Source organism: Panthera tigris, chromosome B2 (assembly GCF_018350195.1).
Source record: "Panthera tigris isolate Pti1 chromosome B2, P.tigris_Pti1_mat1.1, whole genome shotgun sequence".
NCBI lineage: Eukaryota > Metazoa > Chordata > Mammalia > Carnivora > Felidae > Panthera > Panthera tigris.
Window position 1 is genome coordinate 127,452,825 of NC_056664.1, and position 23,055 is coordinate 127,475,879.

Consider the following 23,055-nt stretch of genomic DNA (forward strand, 5'->3'; position numbering starts at 1 on the left):
AAAATTTGTAATGCCTTCTCATTTATGAAAAAAATAAAGACTACCTAACCCAGTACATACCAAGCTTTAAAATAACCATAGTTAAGATCCTCAGCACTAAGCTCAGAGGTACCTGACTCTGGGTGTCCACTGGCTGGACCCCCCCCCCCCCCACCGCCCCGCACTGGACAAAAAGAACCCAGTGTGTGCTGAGGGCTCACATTGGCCATGGTGGCCTCCATTTGCATTTGTGCCGCTAGCCCTGCAAATGTGAGGAAGGGGCCTGATCATTTGTTAGCCAAGGCAGTGACCTCCTCCCCAATTTCTGGTGGGTGACCAACCCGGTGGTTTTGCTCTTCATGCTATCCCGGTGTGCAAAGAGCTTCGATTACAAGGTAATGATAGAAAGCAACATGGAACTCTCTCAGTAATGCTATGCTTTGGTTTCATAGAATGATCTGTAAGAGTATAATAAACACAAGTTTCCATATTGATTTGCACTGTTTTTCCACCTAAGACTGAGCTAAGATTGTAAGTGCTAGCAATGAACTTTCTAGTAAAACACCATTCTCATGAAAAGAGATTCTTAACAGCTGTTTCCCGTGTCTCATATAGGACCTTCAAGGAACTGCCTCACAGATAGATGCAACAAACACCAAAGTTCTCACCTTCATCACCTATATTGGGTGTGGGATATCTGCCATTTTTTCAGCAGCAACTCTGCTGACATATGTTGCTTTTGAGTAAGTATTTTTTATCTGTCAAAACCCAGTGCTTAACTATCCTAAAATGTGAATAAGAAAATTGTCTTTGCTTTTAAAGACACTTACATACTTTTTGAATCGTGTGGAATGGTTCAACTTTAATGTACAGGCTTCTCATAACATATATCATGCAACACAAATTTTCTAGCTATAGAACCTTGATTTATAATTACTGTATTTCTATGGAAAAATGCATTTAAACCTGGAAGAGATTTTTTTTTTTAAATTTTTTTGACGTTTATTTATTTTTGAGAGACAGAGAGAGCACGAGCAGGGGAGGGGCAGAGAGAGGGAGACACAGAATCCAAAGCAGGCTCCAGGCTCTGAGCTGTCAGCACAGAGCCCAACACGGGGCTTGAACTCACGAAATATGAGATCATGACCTGAGCTGAAGTTGGAAGCTTAACAGACTGAGCCACCCAGGCCCCAAACCTGGAAGAACTGATCAACATATAAATAAAAATTGTATAAAGTGCTTTTTTACCTGGTAAAAGGTGAAAACTTGTGCTTCACAGACCTTATAAAAGTAGTCCTGAATCAGAAACTTGTTTTAAAAAAAAAAAAAAAAAAAAAAAAGATCCCTACTTCATTAAAAATCAAAAAACCTCCCAAAATTTTAGGGAAATTGTTTTTTTTTTAAACAAAAATCTCATTGTTATAACTAGAATTTTTCTTGAGTTAAAAAAAAATTCAATCTGTTGAAACTAATTGGAAATTTGGAAAACACTTAGAAACAGCTTTGAAATAAAATTAATATTAAAAAAAGTTATAATTTGCCAAATACTCATAAATATCTTTACTCACAAGTCCCTTCCTCCCAGTGGGGCTGCATTGCAAAGATGATGCTATGTAACCTATTACAGAGCTTTATAGAAGATAGGAATTTACCACCTGTGCTTAAAAGATTATTCGTTCTCCTCTTCCTGTTTCCCTTTGCAGGAAATTGCGAAGGGACTATCCCTCCAAGATCTTGATGAACCTGAGCACAGCCCTGCTGCTCCTGAATCTCCTCTTCCTCTTGGATGGCTGGATCACCTCGTTTCACGTGGAAGGCCTTTGCATGGCTGTCGCTGTCCTGCTCCATTTCTTCCTTCTTGCAACCTTTACCTGGATGGGGCTAGAAGCAATTCACATGTACATTGCCCTGGTTAAAGTATTTAACACTTACATTCGCCGATACATACTGAAGTTCTGCATCATTGGCTGGGGTAAGCCGCCTCAAAAGTTTTGGTTCTGTTTTTACTGTCACAGAAATTGCCAGGTTCTCAGAGGAAAATCCTATTTCAAAAGACTAGTGCTGCTAAAAGAAACTTCAAAACTGTGAATGATGAGGATTTGATATACACATCCCAAGGCAGGGATGGTATTTTTAATTTTTTTTTTAATTTTTTTTTTTATTTTTTAAATTTTATATCCAAATTAGTTAGCATCTAGTGCAACAATGATTTCAGGAGTAGATTCCTTAGTGCCCCTGACCCATTTAGCCCATCCCCCCTCCCACCACCCCTCCAGCAACCCTCAGTTTGTTCTCAATATTAATGAGTCTCTTCTGTTTTGTCCCCCTCCCTGTTTTTATATTATTTTTGTTTTCCTTCCTTTATGTTCATCTGTTGTGTCTCTTAAAGTCCTCATGTGAGTGAAGTCATATGATTTTTGTCTTTCTCTGACTAATTTCACTTAGCCTAATACCCTCCATTTCCATCCACGTAGTTGCAAATGGCTATTTTTAACTTTTTTAATGTTTATTTTTGAAAGAGAGAGAGAGAGAGACAGAACATGCATGCATGACTAGGGGAGGGACAAATAGAGGGGAAGACACAGAATCTCAAGCAGGCTCCAGGCTCTGAGCTGTCAACACAGAGCCTGACGTGGGGCTGGAAATCATGAACTGTGAGATCATGACCTGAGCCAAAGTCAGATGCTTAACCGACTGAGCCACCCAGGTGCCCCTTGTCTCTCTTTTTTATTTATTTATTTATATATTTTTTAATGCCAGAATGGTATTTTAAAAAACTGTGCAGCCATCCTTCCTTACTAAATTCAGGAGTAAAGGAAAAAAGCTTTAGCCTCCTGAGTCACCACAAACTTATTTCCTGTGACCAACGCCAGCCCACCCAAGTCTGAAGAAGCAACTGGCAGACAGTGGTGCCTTTCCATTATGTTTGAAAATATAAAGGCCAGCTCAGACTATCCTAGCTATCCTCACCCTCTAAACAAATGCCCATGTTTTGGAACCAGTGAGAGAAGGTTATTTTTGTGTGTGCAACCAGAATACTAGCCAGAATTCTTGACTTGAACTTCTTAACATGATTCCTCAGCTAGGCATGGATGGTAGCATTAGCCTGTTTGGAATCTTCTAGATGGACTCCTTTCTTTATCTGGCCTCTTATCAGAGCAAGCATTTAGAGCCTTTTTTTTTTTTTTTTTTTTTTTTTTTTGGCAGCTGTCGATATAGAAGTATAGGACATTTCCAAAGTGCTGCCACCATTCTCAGAGGCACTAAAAGCATTTTTCAGGGAATTAGGGTGGTGTGGCCTTCCCCAATGAAATATACATGAAAATGTGTATTTGCTTCAGGATTCAGAATAAACCAGATTTTGGCTCTCTCATGAGTGCCAGTAGACAAACAGAATACTTAAATATCTGTCATTTAAGAGTGGGTTTTAATTGTTGCCCGTTACAGTTGGATGTTTGGTGTGAAACAACCAAAGAGGGAATTTTATTGTTGTTTTGAATCAAGTTGTCAGTTTGAAAACATTTGTTTCTGTGATGTGGAGGGTTTTCTTTCTCTTCTTTTTTCCCCCTTGCCATTATCAGTCACATCAAACAGTTTCAGATGCTTCAGAAAAGTCACTTATGTCATGATCTTTCTGTAACAGGTCTGCCTGCCTTAATCGTGTCCATTGTTCTCGCAAGCAAAAACCAAAATGAGGTCTATGGAAAAGAAAGTTATGGAAAAGAACAAGGCGATGAATTGTAAGTAATAAAAACTTGTTGGGAATTTGTTTGTGGTGAGTACATATCCTTTGCTTCCTAAAGTTTAGTACAAGTTTCCAGGCCAGTAGTGAGCCTCGTATTTTGGAAGGTTGGAATTCATTTGCACGCCTTAGCTGAGGTCTCTGTTGTCTCGCAGCTGTTCAGCTGGGTGCCCTGTCCTGTGACCTGCTTCTCCATGGTGACCTGTGGTCTGTCACCTGGGAGACTGACGAGGAAGTCTGTTATATGCTCTGCTAGGCTCAGAAGACCCATTCCCTTTGAGGAGATTCTGTAAGGCTCCCTTTCCTTAAACTCGCACACATCTTCAAGAAAATCAAATCAGTGTTTGTATTTGGAAAATTCCCTTCACACTGTAGGATCGTTGAGGCCAAGATTTGCATATTGTTCATGTCTGACAGTTCTCTCATACTTTATCTAGCCAATAAGAGGTCCTCAATAAATATCTGTTGATTGAATGAATTATTGATGCACGAAGAGCTTACTCCTGAGATGAGGCCTGTGAGGCCTCATCTCACAGGCACATTTCATGCATGGATAACACGTTCATATCCAGTCAGTGTCCAATCTGTGCCCCGTTCCCTCATGGACTTCTTTCTCTTATCTTTCCAAAGCAGCACTCAAAAGACCCCACAAGAACTAGCAGAAAATAAAGGATCCAGGTCAGGCATTTCAGGATCCTAAGGGGGGACTTCTGTATGTGAAGGAATATTAGCTCCAGAGATAAGCAGCATCATTTGAGGGATTTTTATAATAAGATATATTAAAAGTAGAAGTCAATGCATCAGTTCCTAAACTAGGGAATTTTGCAAGTATGTTAGTCAAGTCTGACAGGACTTTAAAGCACATTTAGCAAGTTGCTGTGCCATCAACGGCTGTCATTTATCGAGCATTTATTCTATGCCGAGAATCACGTTAGGTTCTGGGATTCAAGCTTGCTCAAGATAGCCTTTGCCTTCGTGGCAGTAACGTGTTGGTGTGGGACACATAACCCAGAATGGTAGCCATTTACTTGAGAATTTTAAGTTGAATTTAATTGCTTTAAATAAATGATCCAATTTCTGAGGCACCTAAGAGCTTTGATAGTGTTAATTAGGAATGGGGGCATCTGCAGATTGTGGTGTTTGTCGACTTTACTCATAGGACACTTTATATAAGTATGTTTTTTTTTTTAATTTTTCTTAATGTTTATTTTTGAGAAAGAGAGAGCATGAATGGGGGAAGAGAGGGAGACACAATCTGAAGCAGGCTTCAGACTCTGAACTGTCAGCACAGAGCCTGATGCAGGGCTCGAACCCACAAACCGTGAGATCATGACCTGAGCTGACATCAGACACTTAACTGACTGAGCCACCCAGGGCCCCTAGATGAAAGTAACTTAACACACATGGTATAGTTTTTTTTGTTTTTTTTTTTTGTTTGTTTGGTTTTTTTGTTTTTTTTTTTTTTAACGTTTATTTATTTTTGAGACAGAGAGAGACAGAGCATGAACGGGGGAGGGTCAGAGAGAGAGGGAGACACAGAATCCGAAACGGGCTCCAGGCTCTGAGCTGTCAGCACAGAGCCTGACGTGGGGCTTGAACTCACGGACCGCGAGATCATGACCTGAGCCGAAGTCGGACGCTTAACCGACTGAGCCACCCAGGCGCCCCCACACATGGTATAGTTTTTAAATTACTTTCATCTCAGTGTGCCTGGGATGGCTCAGTCGGTTAAGCATCTGACTCTGGATGTCAGCTCAGGTCATGATCTCATGGTTCGTGACTTCAAGCCCCACAGTGGGCTCTGCACAGTTAGTGGGATTCTCTCTCTCCCCTTCCCCCCACCCTTCCACTGCTCCTTCTCTCTCTCTGTCTCAAAATAAATAAATGTAAATAAAAAATAAATTGCTTTCATCTATTTTCTGATCTATATATACCATTCTGAATATCAAGTATATTCCTCCTCATCTCATAAAGATGTAATTGGTGTAAACTTTTTAACTGTTCATGAGAAGCGTCCCTGTGGGAATATCACAGTTCTCCAGTAAGGTCTTGCCTCAACTAGGCTAATTATGTTAATAGGAATTATTCTGCAGCAGTAATGGAATCCATGATCGTGTGTGTCTTAAGTAGGAACTGGCTCTTTCCATATGACAAGAGATGTAGAAGTAGGCAACAGCCAGCATCGGTTTCATGGCTGAAAATGTCAGGGCCAGCGATTCTGCAGTGATCTTGGCCTTTCCCTCAGAGATGTAAAGGGAGAGCTGCAGCTGCAGACCTTGCATTCATGTTGGAAGCAGAAAGAACAAAGGAGGGCCTTGCCAATTCAGTTTATTGAGAATAGCTCTCCCAAAAATCCCGTAGCAGATTTTGCTTCCATATCATTTTGTAGGACAAATGTCCACATGGCCACCGCTTAAGTGCAAAAGCGATTGAGAAAATGAGTACTTAAATTTCCCACTCTCGGAATGCAGTCACATAAGAGAAAGGGGGGTTAGGCATGGTTTTGGGGGAGCCAAGAGTGTCTTCACACAAAGTCAGAATTCAAGATGCTACTTCATTTTCTTTTTTAACTGTTGATTTAAATAACTAGATATTAAGATGATGGCTATCTAAAACGACCCCCCCCCCAAAAAAAAAAAAAACAGACAAACAAAAAACCGTGTAAACATCAAAAAAGAAACTGCGGCCCAAGAAAATGAAGTGACTGTCTAAAGACACCAAGAAAGGCCCAGCTGTGAAATCTGCAGAAGTCCAAACTAAGCTAGGAGAAGTCTTAGGTAAACAGAACATGGTAATAAATCTTTTTCTTTCTTCTTTCTTCTTCTTCTCTAAGCTGTTGGATTCAGGATCCAGTCATATTTTATGTGACCTGTGCTGGGTATTTTGGAGTCATGTTTTTCCTGAATGTTGCCATGTTCATCGTGGTCATGGTGCAAATCTGCGGGAGAAACGGCAAAAGAAGCAACCGGACCCTGCGCGAAGAGGTTTTAAGGAACTTGCGCAGTGTGGTCAGCCTGACGTTTCTGCTGGGCATGACGTGGGGTTTTGCTTTCTTTGCCTGGGGACCCTTAAATGTCCCTTTTATGTACCTCTTCTCCATCTTCAATTCATTACAAGGTAAGGTATATGGTACCTTGGTGATATCTGCATTCTAATGTTATCGTGTTTGCAAGCAGTTTCTCTGTGGGGCCGATGCCGTGCTAAGTGTCCACTGCATTGTTCCAGGTGATGAACACAGTCCCAGGTACAGGGCACTCATTAAAAGGATCTTGACTTTTTTGCGGTGATGTGTATCCCAACCACTTGGAACAGTGCCTGACGGATAGTAAGCACTCAGTAAATCTACATGATTATATGACTAAGTGGGGTGTTTAAAGGGAGGCGCAGACCACTTTATCTTCTTCACAGTTTCGCTTAGTATCCATGTGGATGTAACATGGCCCCGAAGAATTTGTAGAATCTATGCAGGGACAGAGCAATTCGCCTTGATTCCTTGGCTCCTTGGATTTCAAAATAAATACCAATATTCTAGTTCAGAAATGCTCATTTTCTTATGAGATAGAGCAGTTAGCTCAACAATTTTGCAAACATTTGCGAATGGCTTTCTTTGTACAGAAGTCAAAGGCTTCCTTCAAGGAGCTTCCTGTCATGCTTCTGATTCCATAACACATACCCAAGTATACTCTATGAGGACTTCAGCGTTTAAACTTAAGTAAATATAAGTCATATTTTTTGAAAGCTGAGTGACATTCTTTAAGATATTGGATGTCCCTTGGGTCATTGATAAGCTCCCTGATGTTTAGAAGCATGGTGAGGCCCACACTACAAAAGGAAGGAGGTGGCAAAGCTTGGGATTTTTGAGTAGGGCAGTACTACAGGCTTACCAGCAGCACCTGGCCATGCCCTGGTAGGTGTGGGGGGAAGGAGGGCTAAGGAGAGCGGCGCTGATCTGAGCTGGGGTGGACAGCATGGGAGGATGCAGGCTTGCTCATCAAACTCCCCAAACGAGATGTCTGGGCAGCTTCTCCCCTACAGGTGCGTTCTAAGAAAAGCTGGTATTTACCAGCAGGGGAGTGTTTACCGTTTCATATTGTACTATCGTATCGTATCGATACTTCGCTCTGCCTCCTAGTTTTCCCACCAGCTCGTGAGCTCTTGAAAAACAAACAAAAAAAATCTGTCATGAAGCAGGTGCTCAGTGATTGTTAAATGAATAAATGGATTGCTGGATGAAGAAAGGGGGGAGCAGCTTTGGAGATGGCTTAAATCCAACCTGAGACTCTTCTGGCATAAAGAGGCATTAATTAGTTCAGCAAATTTTATTCAGGTTCACTGTCCCATAATAGAGGAAATATGTGGGCTCATTATCTTTAGTAAATAGAATAATAAGCCTGAAGCACCCCTCCTAAAGATGGAAACTGGATAGGTAGCATTATGAACACATCTTCATTAGGATCTAGCTTTGTAAAGTGAGCATTCCCCTAGTTAATCTCTTCTATAATATACAACTTAAAGTGCCTAGATAAATATTGACAGAAATGTCCATTAACATTAGAAATTCCATGGTTTTATGTTTCGGGCCCATTAATCTGCCAGCCCAACCTTGTTTTTGCTTTTAGAATTTCCTGGCAGTTTCAGTAACCTTCAACAGCTACAGTTGTCTGTTCAGCTCTGTTTCCATTAATGAGAATCGGGATGTTTTATTTTTCCCAGGATAGGTCTCCTGTCAGGAGGGAAAAATGTTCTAAACCATCATCAAGTCACAGCTCTGCATGAATCGCTAACTTTTAAGACTGATGTTAAAATTACATAAAATCAGAACAGATTTCTGCACATCCCAGGGACATTAAAAACACTTCCTGAAAAGGAAATTTACATTAAAACACAGTGGTCCAGAGCACACGAGCCCACCAACAATTGCTTACTGGCCAGGTCTGTACAAAAACTTGTCAGGACGCTACAGAAAATCGCTTGATGGTTTTTATTTGAGTCACTTTCTGAACCGTCTGAGAGAGGCTTGGCTGTTGTTGAAAGCATATGCTTTATTCAAAGATGCATATAGAACCTAGGCAGTCTAGAGAAACAATTCAGTGAACTCAGGTAGTACTTAGGCAAACTACTTTGTCTTTTTTATTCTTTCTGATATATTTTTTTTTTATTCCGGCAAAAAAAAACAAAACCAAAAACAGACAAACAAAAACCTTGACACGATCCCACTTGTCTCACGGAGTTTCTATTCTAGTAGGCAAGACCGACATTAATCAGATAGCCACCATATGAAATGTAGCTGGTGGTGTTGGGAGCACATGACAGAAGCCGTGGTGTCTAAGCTGGAATCTGAAGGACCGGCAGGGATGAACGAGGTGGAGGTGGATGTAGAAATGGAGAAGAGATGATTCCGGGTGGAGGACACTCCGTGTGCAAAAAACCTGCTATCATTAGTGATTATAGCGTATGCCCCAGGAATTAAAAGAAAGTTCCTATAACCAGAGAACCAAGAATGAGCCGTAGAGTGACAGAGTGATGTGCATGGCACAAAAGGGGGCCTGGGGCTGGACCATAAGGCCCTGTATTTTGATCTTTCTAAGACCAGTGGAAAGTCTTTGAAATCTTTTAGGTATGGAATGACATGATCAGATGTGCATTGTATAAAATGAAGCTGGACCTATGGAGAAGGGATTAGAATGGCCCAGCGGTGGCTGTATGGCAAGCAGAGAAGAGGCTATTCCAATGGTCCGGGTGAGACAAGGCAGTGAAGTATTTTAGACTGCAGTGGGGATGGGGGAGCTGGAAATACATGAATGGAGTCAAGAGAAATTTTGGAAGTATGCTGCCCCAGGACACTCATCACTGGTTTGCTCATTAAAGTAAACTCTTGGGTGCCTGAGTGGCTCAGTCAGTTAAGTGTCTGACTCTTGGTTTAGGCTCAGGTCACGATCTCACGGTTTTGTGAGTTCGAGCCCCACATTGACCTCCACGCTGACAGTACGGAGCCTGCTTGGGATTCTCTGTCTCTCCCTTTCTCTTGCCCCTCCTCCACTTGTGCTCTCTCTGTCTCTCTCAAAATAAATAGATAAACTTAAAAAAAATATATATTTTTTTAGAATGGTCAGGGTGAGTGGTCTTCTTGCTTAATGCGATATTCTAGCTAACTGAAGCCTATTATTATTAGACTTAGCAGTGGCCAAAGATGTAGAGTGTAATACAATATTATGAAAATTAAGTTTATGCCAAACAGATTTTAATCTCAGATGTAGCTTGTAATGAAACATCTGAAAATCGGACCCCTCACCTTTTAGTGTTCTAGAGATGCTGTGTGCAGGAATGACAGGTGTCCAAGCTGGGTCTGTAGTCAGATCAGGGCATCTGTGTCACATGAGTGGCTTTGGCGAACAGGTTTCTCTCCATTTTTGTGTATGTCTTCAAAACTTTGGTTCAAACATGCTAAAAATCCATTTTATCTTTCAGGACTCTTGGAAATAAATGCATGTATGGATGTGAGGGTGCCCAAACACACATATACATGTATGATCATATGGGTGCTTACATAAATTTACATAGCCTACATATTAAAAGGTTATACATGCTTTATTTTTATATTTTATTTTAAGGGTCAGTTTTAATATGTATTTTTGTTATTATATGCATTTTTAATTTTTTATGTACATTTACAGCCATACAACTTAACTGCCAAAAATGGTGTCAGAGAATTATTATAATCTGTGTGTCATAGCTTAAATTTTACCTACTTGAATAAGCAAATGAAATCATGAGTTGAATCCAGCTTAAGCCTAAGTCTATTATTTTCTAATTTTTCACAGTACATTGCTTTGTTCTTTTTATTTTTTCTTCTTCGCTTGAGTAAGTTATATTTTAATCAGTCCACTGATTTTTTTTTCTCTTAAGATGAAAAGATAACTGTGTCTTCTCTTGCCATGGTGGGGTTGCATATCTGTTCTTACTGTCTTCGCTGCTTTCACCAGATAAACTGGCAGATCACTGCATTTGAAATTTTAATTTTTTTCTGAAGAATACAACTTGAGAAAATGGTATGGTGTACAAATTGCTATTTAAAAGGGAACAGATGTTTGACAAAAGCATATCATAATTCACATGCCTGGGAACATTAGCCTACACTTCAGGAAATACAACGTAACGCATTTTAAAGAAGTAAAAGGCAGTTCCCTGATTGTTGAGAAGGTCTTGGCCAGAGTCCCCTTGGGCACCTCTGTCTCTTAACCATATTGACATACTTGTAGGATTAGATTATTGTCTGTGATTAAATAAGTGCACATAGTTGCTTAAAATAAAAGCGATAGAGGTTCCTGGGTGGCTCAGTCGGGTGAGCATCCAACTCTCGATTTCAGCTCAGATCATGATCTCACAGTCCTGAGATCAAGCCTCACATTGGGCTCTGCACTGGGCATGGAGTCTGCTTAAGATTCTCTCTACCCCCTCCCTCTGCTTTGTCCCTCCCCCAGTTTGCATATGTGCATCTCTCTCAAAAACAAAATAAAAAAAAAAATTTAAGTGATAAACAATGGGGCGCCTGGGTGGCTCAGTCAGTTAAGAAGCTGATTCCTGATTTAGGCTTAGGTCACCATCTCGTAGTTTGTGAGTTTGAGTCCCATGTTGGACTCTGCACTGACAGTGCGGAGCCTGCTTGGGGTCCTCTTTCTCTGTGTCTGCCCCTCCTCTATTTGTGCTCTGTCTCTCAAAAAATTTAAAAAAAAAATTTAAGTGATAAACAATATTCAGACTGTATGTTTTTTTTTCATTAACTATACCAAAATATTTGATACTATCAACTAGATTAGGTTTTTTCAACACATAGGGAAGTTTAACACTCCTGGCAAGTTTATCAAGATCTGTAATTAGTCCCATAACAAGAACTTGGTCTTCAGTTTTCCTTTTCCAAGCATGTGAATTCAACAATACTGATTGCTGGTCTCGGGCACAATCAGCCCATCTTTTATAATTCTGAAAATAGAAGCTGCCATTGCGAACACACAAGGTTATTATCAGTCTACTCAGAGATAATGTTTGCCATTAATTTGAACATATGAAGATACCCAGAGCAACAGAAATAATTTATATTTTCACAGTTGCATTGTGGCTTACAAAAAAACTCTCACACAACATCCATGATTTGATGTAATTCTTAAAACAAGCATAGAAAATCTGTACCCAAGAAAGAGGGTATTGTCTCCATTTTATAGATGAAGAAACAGGCTCAGAAGAGTTCACAACTCCCCTAAGATCAGTTGGAATCGACAATGTAATATTTATAACATAGCATATTACATATTAGGGGATAAAGCATAAGAAAAATAAAACAAATCACTGCCCTTTCAGTTTTTTGTTTCAAAGTTTCTAGTGAGTATCTGTATCCATTGAGAAAATCCATTAGTAATTACATGTTTAATGAGTAAATGGTAATTTACTCTTACCCTTATTCAGGAAAAAAACAACTTAGGGACATATATTTATTAGTATTATTTTAACCTTATTGGTAAGCTAAGAAAATTAAATTAAGGGTCAGGAGCCTCCTGACTGTTAAACTGTGCTGTAATCACATGTGCAACATTAGGAAATCGGTGCCAAGGTAAATAGAGGAACCACCTTTAAACCCTAACATCTGAGACGACATCATGTTGGCTGAGACATTACACACTGCAAGGAAATAAATTACTCTTTTGGCACGGCATTTTCTGCCACAGAGAAATAATTTTCTAAAGGGCATCTTGGTAGTATGAAAGCAGGATTCAGGAGGTTCCCAAAGAGAGCCATAAACCCAGCCCCGCAGCCAGCTGGCTATGTCTATGTGACAACAGAATATATGAGCTGTTCAGAGACATGGACTCAGGCTTGCTGGGGGACTTAGAGGTAATCTAGACCATTCGTATCGAAAAGCAGTTATCTAGAATATGCATCCTTTTTTGCCCACACGTGGTTTGATTAATTCTTGATTGATTTTCCCATCAAAGCTCCAGAACCACTTGTGCCTGTGGACCTAAGATACCATTCACTCTTCATTACTACCCGCACTGAGTCTACCCTGCATCCCTGAACTTACCTACATCTGCAATCTTCCCCCTAATTGTGACTCTGGATCTTTATTATCCAGAGTAAGAAAAAGTTAACTGAGGCCATTGGTCGGAATTTGTTGATGACAGTCTTGCTCCAAGTGTCAGTTGCTTTTAGTTAATAAAGCACTCATTAGGAGCAGAGGACCTGAGGTTTTTGGTTTTGGTTTGCTTTTTTTTTCCCTCCACCACGGCTTCTCGAAAATGACCTGTTAGAGCCGCAAAAGAATGGCAATATGTGCTGTCCTGAATTGTACTGTACAGATTTCATTTTTATATCCAAGGGGAACTGTTCCTTGGCAATTATTTTTTTTTTCAACTTTTGATAATCAGGCTAAAGATCTGAGAACATCCCTTTGGCTGCTCATTTTACATCTGCCTCAGAGAGCCACAGTCTTTGCCAGAATCAGCCGAAGAGAATGAGTCCCATGTGGGGGCCAAATTCCTAGCCAAAATATTGAGGCTCAGAATTTTTTTTTTCTAAATACATAGTTAAATAGCTTTTTTAAAGACCAAGGTTAAACACAGACCATAACATCTGCAGCGAATATAGCACCAGTACTTAGAAGGAAGTTTATTATTATTTTTTTTTTCCAACATTCTGCTTGAAGGTGTTCTCAGGTCAATGAAAGGACTAGATATCAAAAACCAGATCCACTTATTTTTTTTTCTAAAGAGCAGGAGTGGGGGTGGGGGGAGGGAGGTAGAGAGCAGAGGAACAGAGAGGGAGGGAGGGTGGGAGAGAGAGAGAGAGAGAGAGAGAGAACCCTAAGCATACTCCATGCTCAATGTAGAACCTGACTCGGAGCTCAATCCCATGACCCTGGGATCGTGACCTGAGCCGAAATCAAGAGCTGGACGCTCACCAGACTGAGCCACCCAGGCATCCTCCAAATCCAATGAGAGTTTTCAGAATGTTTCTCACTCCAAGTTTAGATGGTTCTTAGAGGTGTCACTGCCCCGTATTTGCTGACCCAGCTTTGGCCTGTGGTATGCTTCCCTGGGGGGATCTGAGGAGGTGGAGTTCCTTACCTTTTCCTCCTTGACAATGCCCAAGGGCAGCCCCACCCTCCCACACCCTTGGGACGCCATCCTCTGTCAGGATTGAAAAAGTCATTTATTTTAAATAAGAAAATTTCAAAAGTTGCTGAGAAGTAAGACATCTTGAATTTGCATAGTGGTCTAAATTTAAAAAAAAATTTTTTTAATGTTTATTCATTTATTTTTGAGAGAGAGAGAAAGAGAGGGGAAGAGCAGAGAGAGAAGGAGACACAGAATCCAAAGCAGGCTCCAGGCCCAGAGCTGTCAGCACAGAGCCCGACACAGGGCACAAACCCATGAACCGTGAGACTGTGACCTGAGTCAAAGTCAGACGCTTAACCCGCTGAGCCACCCAGGAGCCCCTAAATTTTTGTTTTTTTAGTGATCAGATACCTCTAATTAGTGAAAGATGGTAGTAACATAAGAGCAGTGGTTTTTCAGGCTAAAATACACCCAAAGAGGGACTGACCATCATGAGCTCTGTTTTGTGAGATATGAAGGTGTCCTGGAACTAGCACTAACCTGTCAAGATGAAGTAAAGGCTTTAATTCTGATTCAAATCTTTTCAGCCATTTCAGCTTCCAACTTTTATGGACATTGTCCCCTACTCCCTGGTCAGTTAAATAAAGCTGTAAGTCAGCGTGAAGAATAAAGGCCAATTATCCTGGTCCCTGGTCACAGCTTAAAACCCTTCCCAGAAAGCTAGAAGAGCATATTTTTCCAGGTGGTGTGGAGATACTCTTTGAGGTGCTGTGTGGTTGATAGGAATATCCTCAAAGGGAAAATATTTGCTAGAAAAGAGAGCATAGACCGGGAAGAGAAATCAAACAGATTCCCTTGGATGTCAGTGTAGAAACCTAAAGTTTTATGATTTTAGTTGTGCTTCTGGCACCAAGATCTATAAATAGATAAAAAAAAAAAAAAAAAAACACCAACCCTCAGAATTGAGGAGGGAATAGCCCTCTGTTTTCTCACTTTGGCCTCCAGATTCCCTTGGCTCTCCTGCCACATTTCTCCTCCTCCTTTCTGAAGTGTTTAGAATTTCTTTCCATACCGAGTATGTGCGTTCTTCTAGGTGCACATACCTACCACATTTCCCACAGTTGAACTGTAGAGGGGATGGTTTGTCCTGTAAGAATTTGGGTATAATATTTATTGTCAGACTAATTTAAATTCACATGAAAAGGTCTAGTTACTATGACTAGTAAAATAACCTATTACGAGAACCCTGTTCCGATTTAAAATGGAAACGTATCTCAAGGCTAAAGAATGAGCATAATACTTTGCCATTTAAAAATATATTAAGTCCTAAGAATTCGAATTTCTCATGCCTGTCATCTAATTTTGTCTCGTAGCATCACAATTCATAGTGGGGGACGGAGCATTTCAGTGACTGCTATCACAGCAGTTTAGAGGAGATGTTCGGATTTTGAATCTAATTTGTATTCCAGTGTCTCTTGAATTTATTGGATGCCTGTATATTTACTGGCAAATGCAGATGCTTAAAAATAGGCAATGTCATCTAATGGCGTATAATTATAATTTAGAACAGCACTGCGCAATCTAAAAAATTGTTTTATTAAGCCAGTTTTATCTTATCTTTAACCTCTTCCTCTGTGACTCTGGTCAGCATCAGACCCTCAAAATAATTCACGTTAGCATCCCAGTAAGGGTGACAAAGCGAATCCAAGAATTAGTTCTCTCCCGGTGTCCTCGAAACACCAGACATAACCTCTGAAGTTTTTTTTTTCCTCCAGTAGATACGACATTTATAAAATTTGCTGAGTGTAACGCAAGGGAAGCAACATCTGGCAGCTTTCACCTTCTGCTCTCAACGAATGAAAATCATTTACTCAGTGGGAGGCCCTGTCGCCAGAGATGCTTGGGAAAGAAAGTTTCTAACTGAAGTTTATAATCTCTTCCAGCCCTAATATGTGACTTTGCTAAACAATTGTTAAAGAACACATGGAGAACACATAGTTACCTGTATTTTCAGCTGTGTGTCAAAAATACGAAACCTACAGATTCTGCCCCAGTTAACAAAAATAGAGTAAACCGAGGCAGGGGCCCCTGCATCTGTCACTTGTGTTGACCTTTCCTCAGGCATCCATGCCTCTTGCTCCCTTTACTCAGAAACTGCCACCACCTCTCGGAAACTTAAAAAGAGCTGTTAACCAGTTTGTATCACTTATACACCTTGACTATTCACACTACCAGTGATAGTAAAAGGCATGTTTACTTTTTAAAGGGATTCTGTATATTAGCAAACTGCATAGGGAATTGGAGTTGTAGGTGCGGGAAGGCTTTGAAAAGCCACCCGATTTCATCAGTCAGTGTGAAGGTGAGATCCAAACCCAGTGATGTCTACCCCCTGCTCCCCAGGAAGGTGGATTGCCTGCAGGTACCGACTCTGAGGGTTTCAAGTGTGGAAGAAAATCCTCCCCCTGCTCCGAGATTTGTCGTGCCTGGGCCAGGCCAGTCTGCAGGCAGGTGTCCTCTCTTTAGCTCCTCCTGCCCAAGCAGACTGGCACCCTCCTGTCCATAGCACAGGACCTTCAGGAGCTGTGTGGGTGCCTGTTCGTTTGTGGTCAGAATGACTGGAATTTGGTTCATATTTATTAGAGCTTTCTTTTAAAGTTAGAACTTCCCAGAGCGCCTGGGTGGCTCAGCTGGTTGAGCGTCCGACTCTTGGTTTCAACTCCGGTCATGGTCTCATGGTTCAGGGGTTTGAGCCCTGCCTTGGGCTCTGTGCTGACAGCACGGAGCCTTTTTGGGATTTTCTCTCTCCCTCTCTCTCTCTGCCTCTCCCTCAGTCACACTTGCACTGTCTCAAAAATTTATAAAAAGTTAAAAAAAAATACAATTAGAACTTCCCTACCCTCTCTGATATCATTCCAGACAAACAACTAGGTCACTAGGATATATTTCCTTCACTGATTACTTTATTAAGAATAAAGTAGTAACGGAGTACCTACGTGGCTCATTTGGTTACGTGTTTGACTCTTGGTTTCAGCTCAGATCATGATCTCAGTTTTCATGACATCTGACAGTGCAGAAGCTGGTTGGGATTCTCTCTCTCCCTCTCTCTCAAAATATATAAATAAACATTTTTAAAAAGAAAGTATTAGTAATAAAAATAATAGTTTTATATAAATATATATAAAAGATACAATCATAAAAAATAATAAAATGGTAATATTACTGATGCCCAGTATTACTTCATTTAGGTCGTTGTACATCTGTTCATACCCCTCATAGATAAATGCATTTGCATTTCCCAGGAGTTTTGTTTTTTTTTTTAATGTTTATTTAGTTTTGACAGAGAGCAAGAGACAGAGCATGAGTGGGGGAGGGGCAGAGAGAGAGGGAGACACAGAATCCGAAGCAGGCTTCAGGCTCTGAGCTGTCAGCCCAGAGCCCAATGCGGGGCTCGAACTCACAGACCGCGAGATCATGACCTGAGCCGAAGTCAGACACTCAACTGACTGAGCCACCCAGGCGCCCCTCCCAGGAGTTTTTTAATAGGCTACTTGTCCATTTGAAATCGGAACACCTCCTAAGTGTCAGGCACTCACTGATGACCAAACAAGAAATCAATCCCAGAGGAAGAGAATCAGCCGTGGTCCTTCACTGCAGTCCGGGCCCATCCAGTAGGCTCCTCTTCTAATAGTTCATGATGTAATGTATTCTATAATAAGATTTTGAGCCATTTTGAGTTATGATATTAAACCATAAAAACAGACAAGCCTAACTTTAGACATATTTTGCAACTTTCACTATGTACATCAAAAGAGAGCACTTTCAGTACTTTTCCCAACTTTTCTGATTGTACACACTACAGTGTAATTTACAGTTTTCTTGATGAATACAACACATTAAAAAAGAACAGATAAGTCAATGTCCCTTAAATGTACTGTCATATTTTTACTTTTATACCATTCCATGCTAAACATTTCACTTCATGAAAGCAGTAATCGTCTACCTTGTTGACTTGTGAATATCCAGCTCCTGAAACAGTTCCTCCTGTTTGGCAGTGCGTAAGGGTCACTGAATGAATCACCCTTCTTAGACACTTCCCCTCCTCCCCACCCAAAGCTTTCTTCAAGTTCAGTTCAAGCCCCACATCCTCTAAAAGACCCTCCCTTACGTAGATGTTCTGCTTCATATGGTACATTACTAAGGCAGTACCTGTGCATCTAACTTGCATACTTTTTAGAAACTTTTGCTGTAAACATATTTTCATTATAGTCTATGGATCCTTAATTAGTGTTCTACTCCTGCGTTTCATCCCCCATCCCCAAATACATTTAACACGTACAAATATACATATAAGTATTCAGCCAACTCATGTAAAATAGATGAGCAGTTAATCATACTATTCATTCAACAAACATTCATAGAGTTCCTGCTTAGTCCCTGATATCCTTCTGGGAATGGCCACTACAGCACTAAGTGACACCTATCCCTCTGCTCGTGGAGCTTATTATCTACCAACAGGAGACAACCAAGAAAACAAATGAATAAATAAATGAGGAATACAAGAATATCAGGTACTGATAAGGGCCATGAGAAAAGTATGTGCAAGGGTGTGACTAGAGGTTAAAACATAAAAGGAAAAGGAAAAGGAAACAATCAGTTGATGATGCCCTCTTTGAGGAGTTAGCAATTGATCTGACACCTGAGCAGCAGGGAGCAGTACTGGAAAGATTTGAAAGAAGAGCCTGTGAAGTAGTTTTGGGTAGGAATGAGCCTGAGATACTGGTGTGAGGGTAGTGATGAAGAGGATGTCTGTGTAGAACATTAGTGGTTTGAGATGCTGCTAAGTAGAGATACAGCCAGTGAAGGTGTCCTGTAAGCAGCATGGGTTGGCGTCCTGGTGGAGGTGGTGGTGACAAGAAAAGGGATTGGGAGCAGGTGTAAAAATTAGCATATGGCATGCATACAACATGCCCAGAGGAGATGAGAACCTACTGGGACTCTACAGCCATAGAAAAGATAGAAAACAGGAACTAAGTCATGGACATGTCTACATTTACAGGTAAAACTGGGGAACCTGCTAAGGAGACCAGGAAGCAAATAAGGAAGATACCTAAGAGAAAACAGTATCAGGAAGGAAAGAATAGTCAATCATGCTGAGTGCTGTTGAGGGGTCTACTCAAATGGGAACAAAAAATAAGTTAGTGATGCTGGGGTTGTGCTGACCTTTACAAGAGCAGTGGCTTTGTAGCTGTGGGTAGTAGCCCGTTTGGAGTGAGTTGAGAAGAGAAGAATTGAGAAGAAGTGGAGATAGCAAAAGTTAACCATTTAAGAAGCTTTGGAACTAGGAATGAAAAAGTTGAAGCCAAAAGAAGATTGGGGGTTAAAGGAGGACCATTTTGTGTTTGATTTTTACAGAGAGTTACTAGAATATGCTGGTAAGCAATGGGAAAACCAAGTATAGAGGAAATGAAGGAGAAATCAATTAGGGGGTGAAAATGCAGAAGCAAACTCCTTAGAAAGTTGAAAGTGGTTGTCTTCCAAAGCCGGTTAGTGATCCGGTTCGTTTTTGATGGGTTCGGGGAATACCTATAAATATGAAGACTGTTTCACAATACAGAAATATTTCTGTATTAAAATGTTGAGAAATTAAAGCAGGCCAGTGGAGCCACCCGAACTTGCTGATTTTTCGCCATTTTTTACATGCAAAAATACCATTTTTCTGTGGCCCAAACTTACAATAATATGCATATATAAAACAGCTGAGAATACACAAATTACAATAGATGAAGAACTTATGGATATTTTTCATTTTCTCTTTTCTCTAAGTTTTATGAAGTACTTTCAAATAATTTTGAAACAAGTATAAGGGAAATATTAAATGCCTCTTATACTGAATACTGTGCATTTCGCTTAATCTTCAGGTTAAGTCATAATAATTGCTTAAAAGAACAGCAAAGGCAGAAGCAGCTCCGTGTTATTATTCTAGTTTTAACTGAACCTTTACGTTCTGTTCTAAAGGATTAAACCATCTAGTACATACTTCAAGATTCCTTAGGATCTTTGTTTCTTAGTGACTCAGATGTAAAAACAAACAAAAAACAACTTCAAGTGAATCTATGTGTTTTACAAGATTTATCTTTAAAAATGTATCTTTTGGCTTAAATGTTTGCATTGTTTTTTGTTGCAGGCTTATTTATATTTATTTTCCACTGTGCTATGAAGGAGAATGTCCAGAAACAGTGGAGGCGTCATCTCTGCTGTGGTAGATTTCGGTTAGCAGACAACTCAGGTAAAGGGGCATGTTGGCAATCGGTTTTATACCTGAGGTCAATCAGAAACCTTTCTCATTTGGTCTTCCATTGTCAGAACAACCCAGTCCCGATGGCAGAAAATTGTAAAGGTGGAGGATGTGAAGATGCTTAGTTGGAGTCTTAGAACATTAGGACTGTAGGAGATCTGAGGGCTCTGGGCCTCACCCTTCTGTTCTGCAGAGAAGCATGAATTCCAGCCAGGTGTGAGTTGCCCAAGGCTCTGTGTCTACTTTAACAACTCCGACATCCAGGGGTTCCACTATAACATGTGCACCTTTCCATGTTTTTGAGGTCCTCAATCACATTATTAGGCAAAGAGATTTTTCTTATTATAAAAAAAAATACTTGAAGAATAGTATTACTTTTTTTGGCAGTGATTGCTTCTCACCCTTACAAAATTAAAGTCAGATTTTAAACAATACGCGCAACGGGTCAAATTAAGAAACTTACTTCAGTTTATTATTGTTCATATGCCAGCCTCTCCTCTGAGCCATTGCTAGCATATAAGAAAATGGGAGGCCTTGGATAAATTTCTTAATGTGGTGATGATTCTTCACAGGACATATTCCCCCTAAAGCAGGTCCATGAAGAGATATTATTTCTTTCAGACTGGAGCAAGACAGCTACCAATATCATCAAGAAAAGTTCTGATAATCTAGGAAAATCTTTGTCCTCAAGCTCCATTGGGTCCAACTCAACATACCTTACATCCAAATCTAAATCCAGCTCTACCACCTACTTCAAAAGGAATAGCCACACCGGTGAGTTATTCTGGCGGTGGGAAAGATGTTCTCTGGTACATTTCTCATCATATTTTTATTGCAATTGCCATATCATGAAGATTGATAGATCACAGTGCCTGTGAGGGTGCTTATGTTAGATTTATGAAAATCAAAATGTATTTGAAGACCTTATCCGGCACTTTTGTGAAGATTTTGTCTTTTTTTTTAAACCTTTACAACCAAAATTGAATCCACATAGCCATATTATTGCCTCTGAATATTATTTGCTTCATTTGATTCAAAGCTTAGTTTTCTTTTTAAAATATGGTATCTGAGTTTAAAAGTTATGTTTTTACTTTAAAAATATAGAAATTGAGTTGTAATTACTCACAAGAAAGCATATTTCATGTTTCATAACTTACTATGAAAGTTAATTGGCACGTTGACATAGGAACATGTGGAAACACCATCCAGGATGTACGTTACATTTGAGAATCAATTCCTTAACCATTGGATGTGTTATTGGAAGATGCTATGTAAGTCACTGAATAAATATGATAGAGAACATAATATTTGGAAAGTGATACAGGATGGTGAGAAACACCATCTTTGTTCATCTCCTGGTACTACTTGATATTTACAGTGACCACAGGTTGTAACACTGAGCATGTGTATGACCAATCCTGAAGACAGTGTGGAAATAAAGACTCTCTTGCAGTACTTGATAGCCAGCAAATGGTGTGAAATGTTGCAATCTTTTAATAGTTCTAAGGAAAATAGAAGAATTTCCACTTTGAAATACTAAATATACCTCAAGCAAACAGCTGTCACCACTTAGCACCCAACACTTTCCTCATTAAAGATGCTTCTAAAAGGATAATAGAAATAACTTTTTAACTCTGAATTTGTTTAGTTATTAAACATAAGCAGAGGCAAATGGCACTGAAGAGAGTAATATTTGGTATTTTGCAAATAGTATGATGTGCAGTGTATATGTAAATGTTCACATTGCAAATACTTAAATTTCAAATGACCTGCATATACATTTGAATCCTTCCACATGTCCCTGCTTGCACCACGATCTGTGTACCTTGCCACTGGAATGGCCACTGCCTGAGATTTAAGATAGCATTATGGAAAAATGTTTGAGTGGTTAGAGAGTTTGTTAATTCCAAAATTCTTAAAGATCTAAAACTTGGAACAGGTTAGGCCAGCAGTTTTCAAAGTTTCTTAGAGCAAAGGACATTTCTGAGAATCAAATAAAAGCTGTGGACTCTCTTCCAGAATAAGATACAGCCTCTGAGTCCTGTACACAAACAGTCTACCTCAATTAAGAGGTCTGTGTATCCTTCTTTAAATACCTCTGTAAGAAATTTGGTGACAGGTATATAGTCTGAGATAGGTTATTCTACCTAATTGGTAGTTTCCTGGCACAAAATACATTTTACTTATAATGAATGAATTTTTTACTTTATTTAGTCAACCTTAAAATTAGATACATATATGATCATTTCAATGGATGCAGAAAAAGAATTTGACAGAATACAACACCAATTCATGATAAAAACAAAGTAGTTTTTAGAGGAACATATCTCAACATAATAAAAGCCATATATGAAAATCCCACAGCTAACATCATACTCAGTGGTGAAAACAGACCTTTTCCTCTAAGATCAGGAACAAGACAAGGATGTCCACTCTTACCACTTTTATTCAACATAGTATTGGAAGTCCTAGCCATAGCAATAAGACAAGAAAAAGAAAAGGCATCCAAGTTGGTAAGAAAGAAGAAAAACTTTCATTATTTGTAGATGACATGATATTATATATGGAAAACCCTAAAGACTCTATCAAGATTACTATAAGTGATAAATGAATTCAGTAAAGTTATAGGATACAAAGCTAATATTCAGGAATCTATTGCATTTCCTATACACTAATAATAAGGTGGCAGAGAAATTAAGAAAACAATCTAATTTATAAGAAAAAAATAGATACTCATTTTGCCTACACTTCAAAAAGGCAAATAGTGTGTATTCTATATCAGTTATGAATGAATAGGGATTTGACCAATCAAATTGTTGTCCTCTTAACACATGTGAGAATAGCTAGAAAAATGTCACCAGGGGAGAGATGATGACAGATAGATCATTTGGAACAGGGGACATTTTGGAAGTAGTAATGAAATATTTAGA

At 39.7% G+C, this 23,055-nt stretch overlaps 1 protein-coding gene across 4 annotated transcripts in view; it reads left to right on the forward strand.

The window, feature by feature from the left end:
- The window catches only part of ADGRG6 (adhesion G protein-coupled receptor G6), a 140,389-nt gene that overhangs the window by 111,636 nt on the left and 5,698 nt on the right, over positions 1-23,055 (forward strand). For all 4 annotated transcript variants that reach the window (XM_007096370.2, XM_007096371.2, XM_042987239.1 and 1 more), the window contains 6 exons: positions 595-722; positions 1,683-1,951; positions 3,623-3,719; positions 6,555-6,838; positions 20,015-20,116; positions 20,747-20,899. In XM_007096370.2, coding sequence (XP_007096432.2) covers positions 595-722; positions 1,683-1,951; positions 3,623-3,719; positions 6,555-6,838; positions 20,015-20,116; positions 20,747-20,899 — 1,033 coding nt within the window. The remainder of the gene's footprint in view (positions 1-594; positions 723-1,682; positions 1,952-3,622; positions 3,720-6,554; positions 6,839-20,014; positions 20,117-20,746; positions 20,900-23,055) is intronic.